This window comes from Oxyura jamaicensis, chromosome 4 (assembly GCF_011077185.1).
Source record: "Oxyura jamaicensis isolate SHBP4307 breed ruddy duck chromosome 4, BPBGC_Ojam_1.0, whole genome shotgun sequence".
Lineage (NCBI taxonomy): Eukaryota > Metazoa > Chordata > Aves > Anseriformes > Anatidae > Oxyura > Oxyura jamaicensis.
Window position 1 is genome coordinate 94,592,907 of NC_048896.1, and position 15,196 is coordinate 94,608,102.

Below are 15,196 nucleotides of genomic sequence, written 5' to 3' on the forward strand. Positions count from 1 at the left end.
TTCCATTGAACAAGAGGCAGGATGCACGCAACCCATTAAGCAAACACAAGTAGAAATGTCCCTGAGCAGTATCGATGCGGAAAATGGGGAAAAAAAAATGGTTAAAAGGTACTCCAACCTCAAGCCACCACCCTGTAGAACAAAGCGGGCAGCAAAGAGAAGAAAACCACCACAGCCTGCCACGGAAACACTGCCATTCTTTTATTGAGCCTGGGTTCAAACCCCCCAGCTGAAAGACGTATAAATACAAAGAAACCCCAGGCGTGCTCGCTGCGCTGCCTGCCAGCATCGAGGAGGGCTCTGCCCAGCACAGCTTTGGCGGAGCAAGCCTCGGGGGATCAGTGCTGTGTAGGAAATGTTGGGGCAGGGCACCTCGCAGGAGGCTGCCGCAGCCACTGCCAAGATTTGACTCTAATTAAACGAGGCCAGTGGTTGTCTGTGAACCCTCAAAGTGACCATCTGGTAAAGGGCCTGTTAATTAAGCTAGGAATCAATTTGTTTCCCATCTGCACGCTGGAGGAGAGCCCCAGCCGCATCAGGGCGCCGACAGGGAGAGGGGGCTCAGTGGTTGTGGGGTCTGCCTCGGCCCCGGCCCCGGCCCCCGGGAGGGGCGTCCACGGTGGAGCGGGGGTTCTTGATGGTCTCGTCGACGGACACGATGAGGCAGGCGGCCTCGGAGGCGGCCGTCAGCGCGTTGATGCGCACGATGGCCGGCTCCCACACGCAGGCCTCGAAGTTGTCGGCGATGTCCTCGTTGTTGACGTCCACGCCGTACCACTTGCCTCCCTGGCAGGAGAGAGAAGAGGAAAAGCTCTGGTTACAGGGCGGAGCAGTTCGGGGATGATGTCCCGAGAAGCGAGAGCATGCAAACACTGGAGGAGACACAGAGATCAGACCTTGCTGCGCAAAATGGGGAAATTTGAGGAGAACACGAGGAAAAAAGGCTCAGCTGTCAGCCAACAGTGGCAACGAAGCCTCACAGAACAGGAAACTTGCTCCAATTCACAAAGAAGCTGTTGAACGCTTCACAATCAACTTCAACCTCGCTTTTGTCTCATCCCTTTACCCACCGCAGTCATCTGCAGCGCGACACGCGGCACGGGTGATGCCACAGCGATGCGGCTGCTGCTGAAAGGCACGAGCAGCAAACCGAGACCTAGCTGCCTGAAGTAGGACCTCACGTGCACACGCTCCACAAGATCTGAAGTGATTGCAAGTGATCAGGACCTCCAGGCTGCAGCTCCTCTGGAAAACACACTGCCGAGCCAACTTTTCGACTAATTACTTTCATGTTTAATATAGAAGCCTCCCTCCCGACAAACGATGCATTTTTAAACAGGCAAATCAGAACTCCCAGCTCTAAAAAAGTCACCCGACAGCTGTGATCAAAGGGAAAACATTTCCCTTTATAGCAACCTGCCGCAAGCCCACACCGCGCCTGAAAACAAAACACAGCGTTTAATCAAAGGGGACACGAGCCCCGCAGAAACGTGGAGGAATTACAGCGGCTCCTCCCGAGGGCGGGCACCCACCTGCGCGTGCTTGGCTCGCAGCTTGTTCAGGATGTTGGTGGCGTCGAAGCCCGCGTTGTCGCAGAGCTGGCGGGGAATGATCTCAAGGGCTTTAGCGTAAGCTCCTATCAGCAGCTGCTGCTTGCCCGGAATGGTCCTGGAGTAGTCCCGGAGGTATTTGGAGAGCTCCATCTCTATCGCGCCACCGCCGGCAACCACTGAGTCGTTCTGGACAAGACAGGGAAAAGAGGCGATGCTCGCACTCGTGTCCTGGGAAGGGGGCAATTAGGAAAGCCCCTCTCCCAGGAGAGTCCTGAAGAGGAGCAACGCAGGCACTCCAGTCCCAGGGGAAGCCCCCAGCCTGAGGGAAATGCTTCAGGAACAGGTCAAGACCCTCGGGTGGCCCCTGCCAGCAGCTCCGTCCCGTGGTTGGGCGATGCTGTAGCAGGGAGGGGATGGCAGACCACAGCCTCCCTCGTGCTGCACAAGCGTCCCTCATTTTTGTAAAGCATTCAGCACTGAAGATATTTGCAGCAGCACTTCGCAGCCAAGTTCTCCTACTAGCTATTTTTTTCCCCTCCCTATCCGCTTCAGTAGAGAGATCAGGATGTTCTTTCTAAAGGCAGAACTGTTCCAAAAATGTTGACATGCTTCCTTCCACGGGCGCTCAGCCTCACAGGAGAAAAAAATACACCACGCACTACCGCATTATCACGCACAACCCAGAAACGGCTGCAGTCAGGGAACACAGGACCAGCAACCCTGCAAGCACAGCCCAGTTCCATGCACCTCGGACCCCCCTCTCGGTGCCACCAGCCCACCTTCACGCAGGGGGGTGGTTACCAACGCTTACCCCTCCGAGAAGTCACCGAGAGAGGGAGGAAAGGGTTTGTAACACGTGAAATTGAGGCACAAAATCAACCTTGCTACTCGCATCCACTGCGGACCTTCCCAGCACGCCCAAAAGCCTGCTCCCTGTCAGGGTGAAGGTGCTCACAGAGCACGCAGCAACCCAGCAAGGACAATTAAGTTAAAAACTAAAGAGAAGACAAAGCCAGACGTGCCTGGAAAGCAGCTGGCAATGCTGCAGAGAAGATAGCAGTCGAGTTAATCAGTCAGACGCTGCTCGTCTGCACACTCAGCCTACAGGCTGGAGCTCCTGGTTTCAGTAGGAGAGACCTCAGGCAGCGCTGGTGTGTGTGAGAAGGCTGCTGGAAGGTGTTACGGCTGTGCCGGGGCCGATCTCCAGCCCCAGAGCCTGTCCAAGCCAGCAGGGAGGTACCTCCGCGCTCCTTACCTTGATGGCTCTCCGGACTATCATGATGGCATCGTGCAGGGACCGTTCCGTCTCCTCCATGAACTGCTCTGCGCCTCCTCGCAGGATTATCGTGCACGTCTTCGCCTTCGGGCAGCCTGTGAAGAAGTTATACCTGCCAAGGGCACAACACAGCAGTGGTTAAGGCAACCAAACAGGCAGCGCTGCTCCTCAGCAGGCTCAGCACCAACACAACACAGCACGAGGACAGAGGAGCTCTTTCCAAGCGAGATTCACGAGTGAAACGCCAGCTGACCCAGGGAAATCTGCTCTCTGCTGCTAAAGGCTTTGCACTAAACCGGCGCTCTCATTTTCACTTGGCAGGAGCACAGCAGATGTTAGGAGACAGCCCCGAAGAGGATTTCTCCTCTAGCAACAGGAAGAACCCCACCGCGCGGTACCCAGCTTCATTTACAGAGAGAAGTGGCGCCGCGGGACACCGGACGATGCCACCACCAGGCCCAGAAGGCATCGCTTTTAAGGTTGGATGAAATACCACCAGGCCTTCTACACCGCACCAGGGGAAGGGTAGTTAAAAAGCACGTAAGAGAGGTACGGTAAGAGTTAAATGAGAGTTTACTGCTGCTCCTCAGCCTCACACAGAGAAGTAACGATGCAGTCTTGCTTTCAGCACCGCCTAGAGATGCTCACACCTGCTAACACTCACACCCTAACTTTCCCAGCTGATATTGCAGTGTTTGCACAGGACTCCAGGCTCACAGCCGGCACATTTACCTGTCTCCTCCGATCTGAGTCTCCTCGAAGAGCTCGCATCGGCCCAGCACGTCGTCTGACAGGGCATTCACGCTGGTCTGAATGGAACCGCCGCAGGCCTGCACGGGAGGAAGATAAGCGTGGTGTTACCAGCGCTGACAAACAAGACCAATTTGCCCAGCAGGCTACCGCTCTTCTGAGACAGCCCAGGCTTTTAGCTGATGCAAAACCACCCCGCAGGTCAGATTTGGGAAAAAAAATAATCTACTTTCCTCCCATCTCGAGTATCTAGGCAGGCTACCAGCAACAGAAGTGATCCTCGACAGCAAAATGAGATTACGCTGCTTTCAAGTGCTGACTCACGGGCTCTGGAGTCCAGCAGCTACACAAAGGCAGCTTAGAGAAACCCACTCACAACAGAACGGGCAAGAAGTAGGGAAAATAAACTTCTACCAACGCAGTGCGCAGAGCCTAATATGGTGTAACGCCAGGGAAACTAGAAAGCAGCGCAGCTGCAGCCAGTGACTCCAGCAAGGAACAGCTTTGTCAGTATGCTACAACTTCACACAATGACCGTTTCCTCAGAGAAACCACGGGACTTTTGTTTTAAATCTTCGTGTTCAGTCACTGGCACCGTTCAAGCTATATTTAGAGTCTTAATCCCAAGCCCAAGGCAGCTCACCATCATGGTTCTCTTGAGATCTTCCTCCGGGACACGGCCAGCACAAAACATGTCTCTGTCCGCGAAGTACTGAGTTGCCACGTCACCGATAGGAAGCTTGGACAGGACGACTTTGGCTCCCGACTTGTGGATTTTGTCTAGCTTGTCGTACAAGATGTTCCATTCGGCATCCACGATGGCCTGGTAGTCCTGGCAGGGAGGAAGCAAGGCAGCAGGGGTGTTACAAAGGATTAAACTCACCCCACTGCACCCGGGCTCTTGTAAAGCGAAGGCAGCAGTGACGCTGCTCCATGTGGCCGTGGCAGCCAAGTGCTTCCCGAGACTCAGAGGCAATTTTAGGTCGCTCCATCTTATGACGGAGAAGCGCATCTGTTAAAATACTGCCAGCAGCAGAGCCAAGTAGATAAAGGGGATGTGCGACCTGAGGAAAAGGTAGCTACAGCCTGAGAGAGGGAACACGAGGAGGAGGAAGGGATTATGCTGATGGCAGAGGTGTTTATAGAGCCGTGCACAGACACCGGGGTGAAGAAATTCAGCGTTCTCTCACAAAGGAAAAACAGACACGGACAAACCCCGTGCTTTAGCGGCGTGCCCGTGCTTGACAAGCCTTACACACGAGCCTGCCGCGTTCCAGCTCAGTGAAGCACAGCCACAGGCAGCTAGGAGAGCTCCTGACAGCACACAGCAACGCCACACACAGCTGCTGAATGCGACAGGAGAGTCACATTCACTGAGGCAGAGAGGACAGCTTCAAGGAAACAATTACAGACATCACAGCGGGGCCAAGACCCAAAAAGCAAAGCCCACGGATTTTTAGACACGACTGATGCAGGAGCCAAGCACATGCAGCACTTTCCAACGTGGTCGTACTCTGACACCTCATTTCTTCAGGTTATTTCCACGAGTTGGACAGAGATCTATTGCCTGAACAGCTACCTCGTTGGCTTAAATACACACAGTTTTTCCACATTTAAAGTGCCACTTAATTAAGACTTCCCTGGGAGGCCACTCGTTAGGCATAAAGAAGTCACCACCCAGCTGCTGGCTGTAACTGAGAGCAGAAAGGTACCCTGAACCCTCTGTAACTCAAGGTCTGGTGCACTTCTCCCAGCACAGCCAGCAGGGACTCTCAGGAGGGACGGATGCAGTCAGAGCAGCCAGCTCCCTGGCTCCCAGGGGGCAGGCACGAGGAAGGAGAGGTTCCCCTTTCAGCTCTTACCTCCACCGTGTTCACTCTGACTTCAGCGTTGTCCTTCTCCGCTTTGAGCTCCAGCTCCACGTTCAGCAAGGCGATCTTGGGAGACTGGTACTTCTTGGGCTGCATTTCAAACCCGGCGTACGAAAACGTCTTCTTAAAGGCAACTCCGGCCACCAGCTGCGAGTCCTTGAGGAGAGGGAATTTAGTTAGGCTCAGCCTCCCAAGGTTCTCTCAGCGGGGTTAATAACTCCCCCGGGAGACTCCCTGCTTCTCAGTCCTCATTTACAAAGCGCTCGCCAACAGCTGTCTCCTTTGATTAACCCATTTTTAAAGCAAATAAGCAGCAAATATTTTCCTCTCTCTGTTCACAAAACCAGCTTCTGTCGTTTCCTTCCTATCCCTCAAGACGCTGCAGCAGAAGCCGCTATACACAATCTCAAGATCAAGGGATGGAGCAATCTGTTCTCCCTCTGATGTCTTTCCCATTTCTGCCCTTTGAAGACAGATACTTCTCATCCGCAGCCCCACACCTTTTTTTTTTCCCCTGGTTTGTTTCTACAAGCTCCACCACCATCCCTAGGACTGCTCCTCAGCAGGACTTCCCTGCCCAACACTGCCCCCTTCAGTGAATTTCTCGACTTCGTGGCTAGGAGAGAGATTGGCACCTCAACCTCCTGCCCCACAGGCATCAAACCTCACTGCAGACTCAGCTCTGACAAAGGAGCATCCATCGTTTCACCCTCCTCAGCCAGGAAAAGCCCAGATTTTCTGTGCTAGCTGACAGGGTGAGGCGACCAGGATCCGAAACGAGCCAGCGCCAAAAAACAGCGTGCTAAGTTACCTGCCCCAGCCACAAACACATCTCCAAGGAGTCTGAAAGGCGAATACAAGGGCAAAACTGAGGCTCCCCCCTGCCCAGGGGGGCGATGTCTGCAAGCCCCAGAAGGCCACTAGGCCCAGGCACCAGGAGAACAGGTGCTGAAACATTCCTAATTCACTAAATCAGGTGTCTGGGCAAGATAATGGGGTAATTGTAACGTCTCCCCTCAATGAAAATGCTCGTGCAAAGTGTTTACAGACAGGAACAGCCACAGAATAATGATTCAGAGACTGTGGCAGGGTTTCCTCTCCAGCGGGCAAAACCTCACAGGGGCTGCAGTCACGGCCCCCTACCCTTCAAAACAGGTTCCAAGAGCACTTACTTCCAGAGCACCTCCTTGCACCTTCTTTATCCCAATCATTTTGAGCTGCAGCAAGTCGTCTAACATCATGACAGCATCCACCACCATCTTGGAAAAAAAGTCCTTGCTCTGGGAGATCAGCTTGGAGCTCAGGGCTGTGGCTGCGCACTTCTCCAGCAGGCTTCTCTGCTCGCTGCAGGGGAGGAAAAGACAAAGTCTTGTTGCTGATTCCTTTCACAAGATCCCAAAACGTTGCACGTGACAGACCCACACACGGAGGCAAGGATCGGCTCCTGGCCTTGGTTGGGAAAGCAGAGCACGCAGAAGCCAGAACAGACTTGTAAAGCCTGAACATCAGACCCGTACCGAGGGGTTGGTTGGCTTTGAAATACCACATGCCTGACCAGAACAGCGGGGCTCGAGCACCCTTGTCTTCACCCAAAGGTGGTAGGAAGTTTGGGACACCTTCAGAGGGATTTGGGTTCTCCGAGCGTTACCTCGGGTAACACAAGCTGTGACAGAGCAGGTGATGAAAGGGACACCAGGGAAACAGGAGAGCAGAAAGAGCAAGAATTGTGTTGGTGTATTTAACAGGGCCACGCAGCTCAACATAAAGTTCTACTGGAGGTGCTAGGAAGGTCCAATCAAGTAGATAAAAGCGTAAAATGCAGGGAGAAAATCAACTCTAGCATTATCATCTCATTTCAATCATCATTTCATTAATGTTCTTATCCGTTTCCCTTCACGTACTCGGCAGCTTAGAACGCATTTCATTTTAAGGGAAGCACCGAGCGTTCAACGCTGCCAGTGATTCCACCAAACGCTGCAAGTCTCCGCTGTCACTTGACAGAAGAAATGAGGCCACTTATTTTGGTACCTAGCCTCCTCCAAGCGCTCAGGAAAACACTGCCCCACTTCGCTGCAGCCCAAGCGAGAGCACGGCCCCTTCCCCAAGGAGCAGGAAATTCCGAGAGCTCAAGAAAAACCCTGGTGTGGGGCCAGAGCTGCTCATCCTGACCCCAAGAGCCCAGCCGGAAGGCAGAAACACCACACAGCCACCAAGCTGAAGCCCAGCTACACAACCAGGTCATCCACGAGGGAGACTTACTCTTTATCTTCCTTCTTCACGGAAACAGCGATGTCTTTGATCTTGTTCACAGCCTGCCAAAACACAAGCCAGCAGCTGGGTTAATGATTCGTGCCTGTGAGCTGAGCAGATCTCCAGCTTCTCTTCGTATTTTATGCCAGCTTTTATTCCCTCCTTCAACGTAACCGAAGTTTCAAGCACTTCACTATTCCACCCCTTCCAGTACAGCAGCTCTAAGGAACCCAGCAAGTGTAAGAGAAAGGGGAGAGGCTCAAAGCTTTCAGCAGAAATCTGGCAAACCACATCTACACACACACACACCAACCAGCAGCAGCACGGACAGCTAAGAACGTTTATACGCAACCTCACCCCATGCTCTGAGCAGAACTCTCAGATCCCACCTGCTGTAATATTTCCTGGAAGCTTAATGAAGTCATTAAGAGGCTTCTTCCTTTTCAAACCATAAGAATAACAACTTGAAATAACTCCGGTGGGATTTTGAACCGTTATCTCTGCACATTTAAGAGCCTCCTAACCCAGTTCTCCAATCCAGCCAGGCATTACAACCGAGGGAGGTGACCCCCAGAGAAGATTCAGCCTAACTGATTGATTTGCTTCACGAGACGTGAGGCGTACCAGGAGGAGCAGAGATCAGGAAGTGAATTTTCCCGCTTATTCATTCTTCCTTGGAGAAAAAACAAAGAGGAACAGCGCCCCAGAGGCACGGGCTGGCAATAACAGCTCAGTGATGCCGCAGAACAGCTGATGCTTGCGGCGAGACACCAGGAGATCACTACCGTCACCCCCACTCTGCTTCACCACTGGCTTTGGCCTGGAAGGATTTTATTTTATCCCCCTCCTCTCCCCAGATGCTCTGGCAGAGCATGCAGCGCTGCCTCACCAGCTGTGTCGCCGTGCGGAAGGCGCGGATGATGATCTGAGGATGGAGGCCTTCCTCCACGTAGGGCTTCACCTGCTTCAGGAACTCGGCAGCGAGCAGGGTGACGGAGGTGGTGCCATCGCCAACCTGCACGGACAGGGAAGGTTTTGTGTCACCGCCTGCAGAGCTGCAGGGGTGACAGCTTCAAAACCTCGCAAGGGCTTCCCGAGGAGCACAGGTGTCACAACCTCCTCTGCTCACAGATTTCCAGCTGGATTCTTTGGTTACTGTGAAACACTGGGGTCATTGGGTTCAGACTCCGTCCCGTTTCCCAGTTACCCGTGCTCATCAGATGGGAACCTGGCACTTGGAAATTCCCAAGCCCCTTCCCACCTCTGGCTGAAACAGCACAGGGGATTCTAAAGCTATCCACAAGAACAAAAGCACCAGTAAAGAAACCAGGCTAAACGTCAGTACCCCACGATCGATCCCCCCCAAATTAATACCAAGAGCACTCCATTGCCACCACGCCTGCTGCTGCCTTTCGTGCCTCTGCGCAGAGCCAGGTCGCCCTCCTACCTCGGCATCCTGAGACTTGGCGATGTCCACCAACGTCTTCGCCGCCGGGTGGACAACGTCGAGGAGCTTCAGGATGGTGGCCCCGTCGTTAGAGATGGTGGCTTTGCCTGTAACAGATTTGGATGAGGAGATCAAGCTCGGCTGCCCCAAATAGAGCCCTCAGCACCACCAAAGGGCCGTGGCAGCGTGCTGGGGAGCTTTGCAGGCCTCAAGGGACTTGAATAGAAGAGTAACACCAACCAGCCAGTCCCACTGGGCTCCATCACTGTGAATTTTGCCAAGTTGAAACCATCACAGGCTCTAACCCCAAACTTCCATTAAAAAATATTATTTTTTTCAGCCAAACCACTGCGTTGTTTTCTCTCTCCCACGCGATCTGCAAGGCGGTCACCGCGATATTTTAACACAGCCAGACACAGAGCTGTACGCTGGCTGACAGGGACAGCAAGGGGAGGGAGAGCCCAGGACAGCTGTCGCACGGAGTGTCAGCAGGAAAAAAATCCCACATTGACGGTGTCCTTTTAGCCCAGTTCTGGTGTCCTTTTAGCCCAGTTCTGGAGCAAATTAAGTGTAGTTTGTCCAAGTGCAGAACAAGTCTCCGCATCAGGTAAGGGAGGGGCTTTAAATTCATCTCCCTCTGCTTCTGGATGGCCTTAGTGTTAAAAAATAAGATATTCTAGTCTGATGCTCACGTGAAGAAAGAGGCTAGAAATCAACCGTGTTATCCATAGAGTAAATTTAAAATTTAATTTCAATAATACTGAAATGTCAAGTACGTTTTTAAATAAAATGATTACAGTTTGTATTTGTAAAAAAAGTTAGAAGACAATTCTAAGACCTGCCAGCCCACCTTACGGTAACAGGGATGAAAAAAATACACTCTTTTAGTGATTTGAAACAAGTCTTTTCAAAGGAGTGAGGCTCATCCCTATCACACAAAAACAAACCCAGTAACATCCACTGACCCCATGCTCGCTCTGCCAAACCAAGAGCTAAGTAACCCCACCCAAATTATGAGCCTCGTTATAAAAATAACAGGATGGGGGGCAGAGAGTGAGTCAGGGATAGCTGAGGATCATGTTCACGACCCACAGCTCCTCCTACCCGTGCACCTCTGTGTTGAGAGCTGAGATCAGGGCAGAGAAGTTGAACTCCGTATATAAATGTTGGTTTAACAGATTTGAAGGTATGAACCAAACCACGTTACAGAACCATTAGCAGCAGGAGGTCAAAGCCCCTCGCTGCTGAACACGTACACGCGATGCTCGGATGATTTGTGAGCCTGGCTGAGGAGGACGGCTTACCCCGGTCATCCACGATGAGCTTGTCCATGCCCCGGGGCCCCAGTGTGGTGCGCACGGCCTCGGCGATCACCTGGCAGGCATTGATGTTGCTGACGAGCTGGGGGATCCCCTGCGAGGTGTCGGTGCCCTCCTTCAGCAGGATAACCGGTGTGGGCTGGGGGAGAACACAGGGCAGGGCTGTTAATCCCATCTCAACTGGCTGCGTTCAGCCCAGAGCTGCCTCTGGTGCAGCCCAGCACGATCCCGATCCCACTGCACAACGAGGCCAAGGCCAAAACCTGCAGACCCCTCAAACCCCTCTGCCCAGAGAGTACCAGGCACACTGCTTTTAACCCCACTGCTCCAAAGCGGGGCTCAAAGTCCTTCCACGGGATAATTGGAATTCACCCAGGTGCCTCCAGCGCACCCCCTGGGAGCACCACAAAACATCCGGGCTTCCCTCACTGCAGCACAGCTCCCTGAGGTTGATTTTGATGCCAGATTGGAGAGGACAGCATGTGCAGTAACCACTAAGCCAGCAGGATGTTCGGCACAACAGAATCACAGAACCATTAGGGTTGGAAAAGCCCTGCGAGATCATCTGGTCCAACCATCCCCTACCACCACTGTCACCCACCGAACCACGTCCCCAAGCACTACATCCAACCTTCCCTTGAACACCCCCAGGGACGGTGACGCCACCACCTCCCTGTCATCTCATCCCCACACCTGACCCCTCTGTCTGAGCAGAAATGTCTCCTCATTTCCCACCTGAACCTCCCCCAGCACAGCTTTAGCCCATTCCCTGTAGTCCTATCACCGGTTACCTGTGAGAAGAGGCCGACCCCCAGCTCCCCACCCCTTCCCTTCAGGCAGTTGCAGAGAGCAATGAGCTCTGCCCTGAGCCTCCTCTTCCCCAGACCAAACACCCCCAGCTCCCTCAGCCGCTCCTCACAGGACTGTGTCCCAGGCCCTTCCCCAGCTTCGTAGCCCTTCTCTGGGCAAGCTCCAGGGCCTCGATGTCCTTCTCGTACTAACGGCCCTTTCCCTGTCACATCTCAAGGCACAGCCCACCCAACCCCAAGGAGAACAACTACAGAAGAACACATTCAGAGAGAATGTGGTGGAGGAACACAAGCGAAGCGACCACACCTGCCTGACGCCAAACAGGGAGAGAGGTCTCAGAAATAAAGGCAGGCCCTAAAGGGCATCAAAGCCCCCAGCAGGCTCCTCGCTGTGCTCCACAAAGGGAACCAGACGTGCTGTGCAGGCACAGCCCCAAGCCCAAACACAGCCCAAGTTTGTTACCCCCAGCCTTAACCAGGCCGAGAGCAGAACCACAGGACAACCACCGTGCTGAGGAGCGACACGACCACTACCGAGGGCCTGGTGAGGAGCTGGGAGTGTCACAGCCAGCCCCCTCCTCGAAGCCCCACGCGAAAGGAACCGCACGGCGCTCTCCCACACCCCCCGGGGGACGGATCCCAACGGGGAGCAAACCCCGCACCCCCCGTCCCCGGACTACAACTCCCGACAGGCCCCGCGGCCGCCCCCCACTCTCCTACCCCAAGCCTGGCCCCCCGCCCGCCGCCCGGCACCCGCTGGCCCGGCCGTGCCGCCATCAGAGGGCCCAAAGCGCGGTGGAACCCGCCGCATCCCGGCCTGCGATGGCCCCCGGAGGGCGGCGGAGGCCGGGCGGGGCGGCGGCGGGGCGGATGGCGGCGGATGGAGGCGGATGGCGCTCACCATCATCCCGGCGGCGCTCCTCGCGGCGGCTCCCGGCTGCGGCAGGCCCCGCGCCCACAATGCCCCGCGCGTTGCCAGGCAACCACTTCCGGCCGCGCTCGGTGGTGCAGGGAGGCCAGAGCGGGGCCCGCCGAGGTGCCCTTCTGTCCCCCGATGACCATAGAGAGGAAGTGACGGGAGGGGGCTCACTATTTTGCAGGGGGCGCGGCCTGCGACGAGCAGCGCAGGAGGATGGCTCTATATTTGGCAGGCCGGCTGGAGGACCGAGGCGGCCGGCTCTGACAACGCCCCCTAGGCCTCTCAGGAGATTGACAGCGGCGCCCTCCAATGGGAAGGCGAGACGGAGGCAGCGCGGCCAATGGGAGCGGCGCGGGGGCGAGAGGGGCGGGGCCGGGCGCAGCCATGCTCCGCCGCTCGCTGTGGCTCTGCCTCTGCCTCTGCTCCTGCCCGGCCCGCGGTGAGCGGCCCCCGGCACCCCTGGGGACCCCCGGGAAGCCCCCGGAGAACACCGGAGACCCCCCGCAGGCTCCCCGAGGACCCTCGGGTCCAGGCCCAGGCGCTGCCGGAGGTTGCAGGGCCCGCCCGGCCCAGCCCCCTTCAGGGCCCCTTGGCCCCCCTCAGGGCTCCTCAGCGCCCCTCATCTCACCTCAAGGCCCCTCAGCTCCCCTCAGCCCTCTTGGAACCCCTCAGCCCCCCTCAGGGCCCCTCAGCCCTCCTCAGGGCCCTTCAGCCCCCCCTCAGAGCTCCACAGACCCCCTCAGGTCCCCTGAGCCTCCCTCATCTCCCCCCAGCCCCCCTGATCTTCACTCAGTTCCCCTCAGTGCCCCTCAGCCCCTGCCCAGGTTCTGGTTTTTTTTGGTGGTTTTGTTTTTGGGGGTTGGTTTTTGTTTGTTTGTTTGTTTTTCAGGAGTTTTGTGTTTCCCCTGCCTCTTACCGCTCCTTCCCCCCCCCCCCAGGTCTGCGCGTCCACGAGTACCTGTACTTCCAAGTGCTGAGCCCTGGAGACATCCGCTACATCTTCACGGCCACGCCGGCCAAGGATTTCGGTGGGGTGTTTGTAAGTACGGCGATAAACGTGTGTCCCAGCCCGACATTTCACCACGGGGGTGTTTGTAAGCATAGGCATAAATGCCGGTCCCATCCCGAAGTTTCACTGCGGGGTCCCCACCTTGACGTTTCACCACTTCAGGGCCCGCTGACGTGAAGCTTTTTATGGAAAAAGAGCTCGTGGTTTTTCCAAAAACCTTCCTGTGGATGGAGGCAGGTGCTGGAGAGGCCCCTGGCAGCCCCAAAGCTCCCCCAAGGCGCATCCCATGCGGGGACGAGCGGGGCAGGGGGCAGCGGGACGGAGGGGTTGGGGGCAGCAGCGGTCCTGCTCGCCCCGCTCAGCCCTGCCTGTCTCGTTCTCGGAGAACACAAGGTACGACCAGATCCACCTGGTCCCAGCGGATCCCCCCGAAGCCTGCGGAGAGCTCAACAATGGCGTCTTCATCCAGGACCAGATCGCCTTGGTGGAGCGGGGGTAGGTCTGCGCTGCGGGAGCTGCTTGGGGGGGGGAGACCTCTGGGCAGGGGGGAGCTGCCCGTGGGGCAGTGGGTGGCAGTGCCAGGGCACAGAACCGTGGTGCCATCACCGCCAGCTTCTTCCTGTGACCTTCCTGACATGTGGAAAACAGGGGGGGGGATGCTTTCAGCCCTCAGCATTTCGCGTTGCAGCTATTAGAAAACAGTTGGAAAAGGCTGTATTTCTTTTTCCCCTTAGGACAAAGTGGCCCAGCGGCAAAATCTGGGCAGTCACATCCTTAAATGTAAACACAGAGAGGCCTATTTTTATTTATTAGAGCCCGATTTACGCCAAGAGGTGTTGGGAGAGGCACGGTGACAGGGCGACGGTCCCTGTCGTGGGCACCTCCAGCACTTGCTGCCTCAGCCGTGCCACCTCCCGCTGCCCTGCTGGCTGCAGAGGCTGAAACGGGGGCAGGTACCCGCACGCCTCCCAGCTTCGCTCCCCGAATGCCATCAGCCCTGCGGCTGCTGACCAAAGATTTATGGTTCCGTGCCCCAGGGGCTGCTCGTTCCTGTCGAAGACGCGCGTGATCCAGGAGCACGGAGGGCGGGCGGTGATCATCGCAGACAACGCCTACGATAACGACAGCTTCTACATCGAGATGATCCAGGACAGCACCAGGAGGACGGCCGACATCCCCGCGCTCTTCCTCCTGGGCAGGGACGGGTAGGTGCCTCGGCCGAGGGGCTTCTGCTCGGCCCGAGTCTCACGGGAAGGGCCAAACAAGTCCTGTTCCCACTGAGCAGGGAGGTGCCCGTGTCCCGCCCGAGCTTTGAGGCAGATTTTTGCTGGCTTTGGTCACGTTGAATCCATTTTCTGGTGGTTTGTGCTCGCGCTGGGGCTCCGTTTTCCATCCCACGTTGCCTTTATCCCTGCAGGTACATGATCAGGCGCTCGCTGGAGCAGCACGGGCTGCCCTGGGCCGTCATCTCCATCCCCGTCAACGTCACCAGCATCCCGACCTACGAGATGATGCAGCCCCCCTGGACCTTCTGGTAGCAGCGGGAGGCCGCAGCCGATCGAGGACTTTGGGGGGGGGGGGGGATCCCTGGAGCTCGCCCCGGGGACCCGGTGTGAGGACAGGACCCTGATGTGCTCCCCAGATCCCACCTCCCAGCCCCGCGGGAAGATCTTCGTGCTGGCGTGGAGCTGGACGAAACCCCAGCGCCCGAGGTGGGACCTTGAGCAACCGAGCAACCTTTGTAGGGACTTTTTTGGGAGGGAGGGGACGGCCCAGCGCTTCCCCGAGGACCATTTTAACGATGCCGACGGTAGCTTGCGCTGCTGATTCGGAGGGATGCAGTATTACACGGAGGCAGCCCGGAGGGGAGGGGAGGGAGCTTGATACGGGCTCGGTCTGTACGAGCAGGGCTCGCCCGGCCCCTGTGTATTTTTGTCTGAGCTAATGAAGTCTGGACAAGTTTTAGAGAAAAGGGAGCTTCTCTTTTTTTAGC

The 15,196-nt window shown here is 56.1% G+C and overlaps 2 protein-coding genes across 2 annotated transcripts; one reads left to right on the plus strand and one right to left on the minus strand.

Moving 5' to 3' along the window:
• Positions 1-177: 177 nt before the first annotated feature.
• On the minus strand, positions 178-12,353 carry CCT7 (chaperonin containing TCP1 subunit 7). The gene is made up of 12 exons (XM_035326073.1): positions 12,177-12,353; positions 10,452-10,605; positions 9,148-9,254; positions 8,590-8,715; positions 7,710-7,762; positions 6,623-6,794; positions 5,442-5,606; positions 4,223-4,411; positions 3,562-3,659; positions 2,809-2,941; positions 1,533-1,739; positions 178-786 (listed from the first exon to the last, which is right to left on the minus strand). Exons 1-12 carry the CDS (start codon positions 12,180-12,182, stop codon positions 562-564), a joined length of 1,635 nt encoding a protein of 544 aa, XP_035181964.1. The 5' UTR covers positions 12,183-12,353; the 3' UTR covers positions 178-561.
• A 150-nt stretch (positions 12,354-12,503) lies between these two features.
• Positions 12,504-15,175, plus strand: PRADC1 (protease associated domain containing 1). Its single transcript, XM_035324506.1, has 5 exons — positions 12,504-12,633; positions 13,133-13,233; positions 13,589-13,698; positions 14,241-14,408; positions 14,621-15,175. Exons 1-5 carry the CDS (start codon positions 12,504-12,506, stop codon positions 14,739-14,741), a joined length of 630 nt encoding a protein of 209 aa, XP_035180397.1. The 3' UTR covers positions 14,742-15,175.
• Positions 15,176-15,196: the final 21 nt, after the last annotated feature.

What these genes read in the sequence shown, in the direction of transcription:
- CCT7 (XM_035326073.1), bottom strand. An exon ending in ATCTCAAGAGAACCATGATG is followed by an intron (nt 3,660 to 4,222) that starts GTGAGCTGCCTT and finishes CCTCCCGTGCAG; the next exon opens with GCCTGCGGCGGTTCCATTCA. An exon ending in TGCGAGCCAAGCACGCGCAG is followed by an intron (nt 787 to 1,532) that starts GTGGGTGCCCGC and finishes CTCTCCTGCCAG; the next exon opens with GGAGGCAAGTGGTACGGCGT.
- PRADC1 (XM_035324506.1), top strand. Translation starts at nt 12,504, where the DNA reads ATGGGAAGGCGAGACGGAGGCAGCGCGGCCAATGGGAGCGGCGCGGGG. An exon ending in AGGATTTCGGTGGGGTGTTT is followed by an intron (nt 13,234 to 13,588) that starts GTAAGTACGGCG and finishes TCGTTCTCGGAG; the next exon opens with AACACAAGGTACGACCAGAT. An exon ending in TTCCTCCTGGGCAGGGACGG is followed by an intron (nt 14,409 to 14,620) that starts GTAGGTGCCTCG and finishes TTATCCCTGCAG; the next exon opens with GTACATGATCAGGCGCTCGC.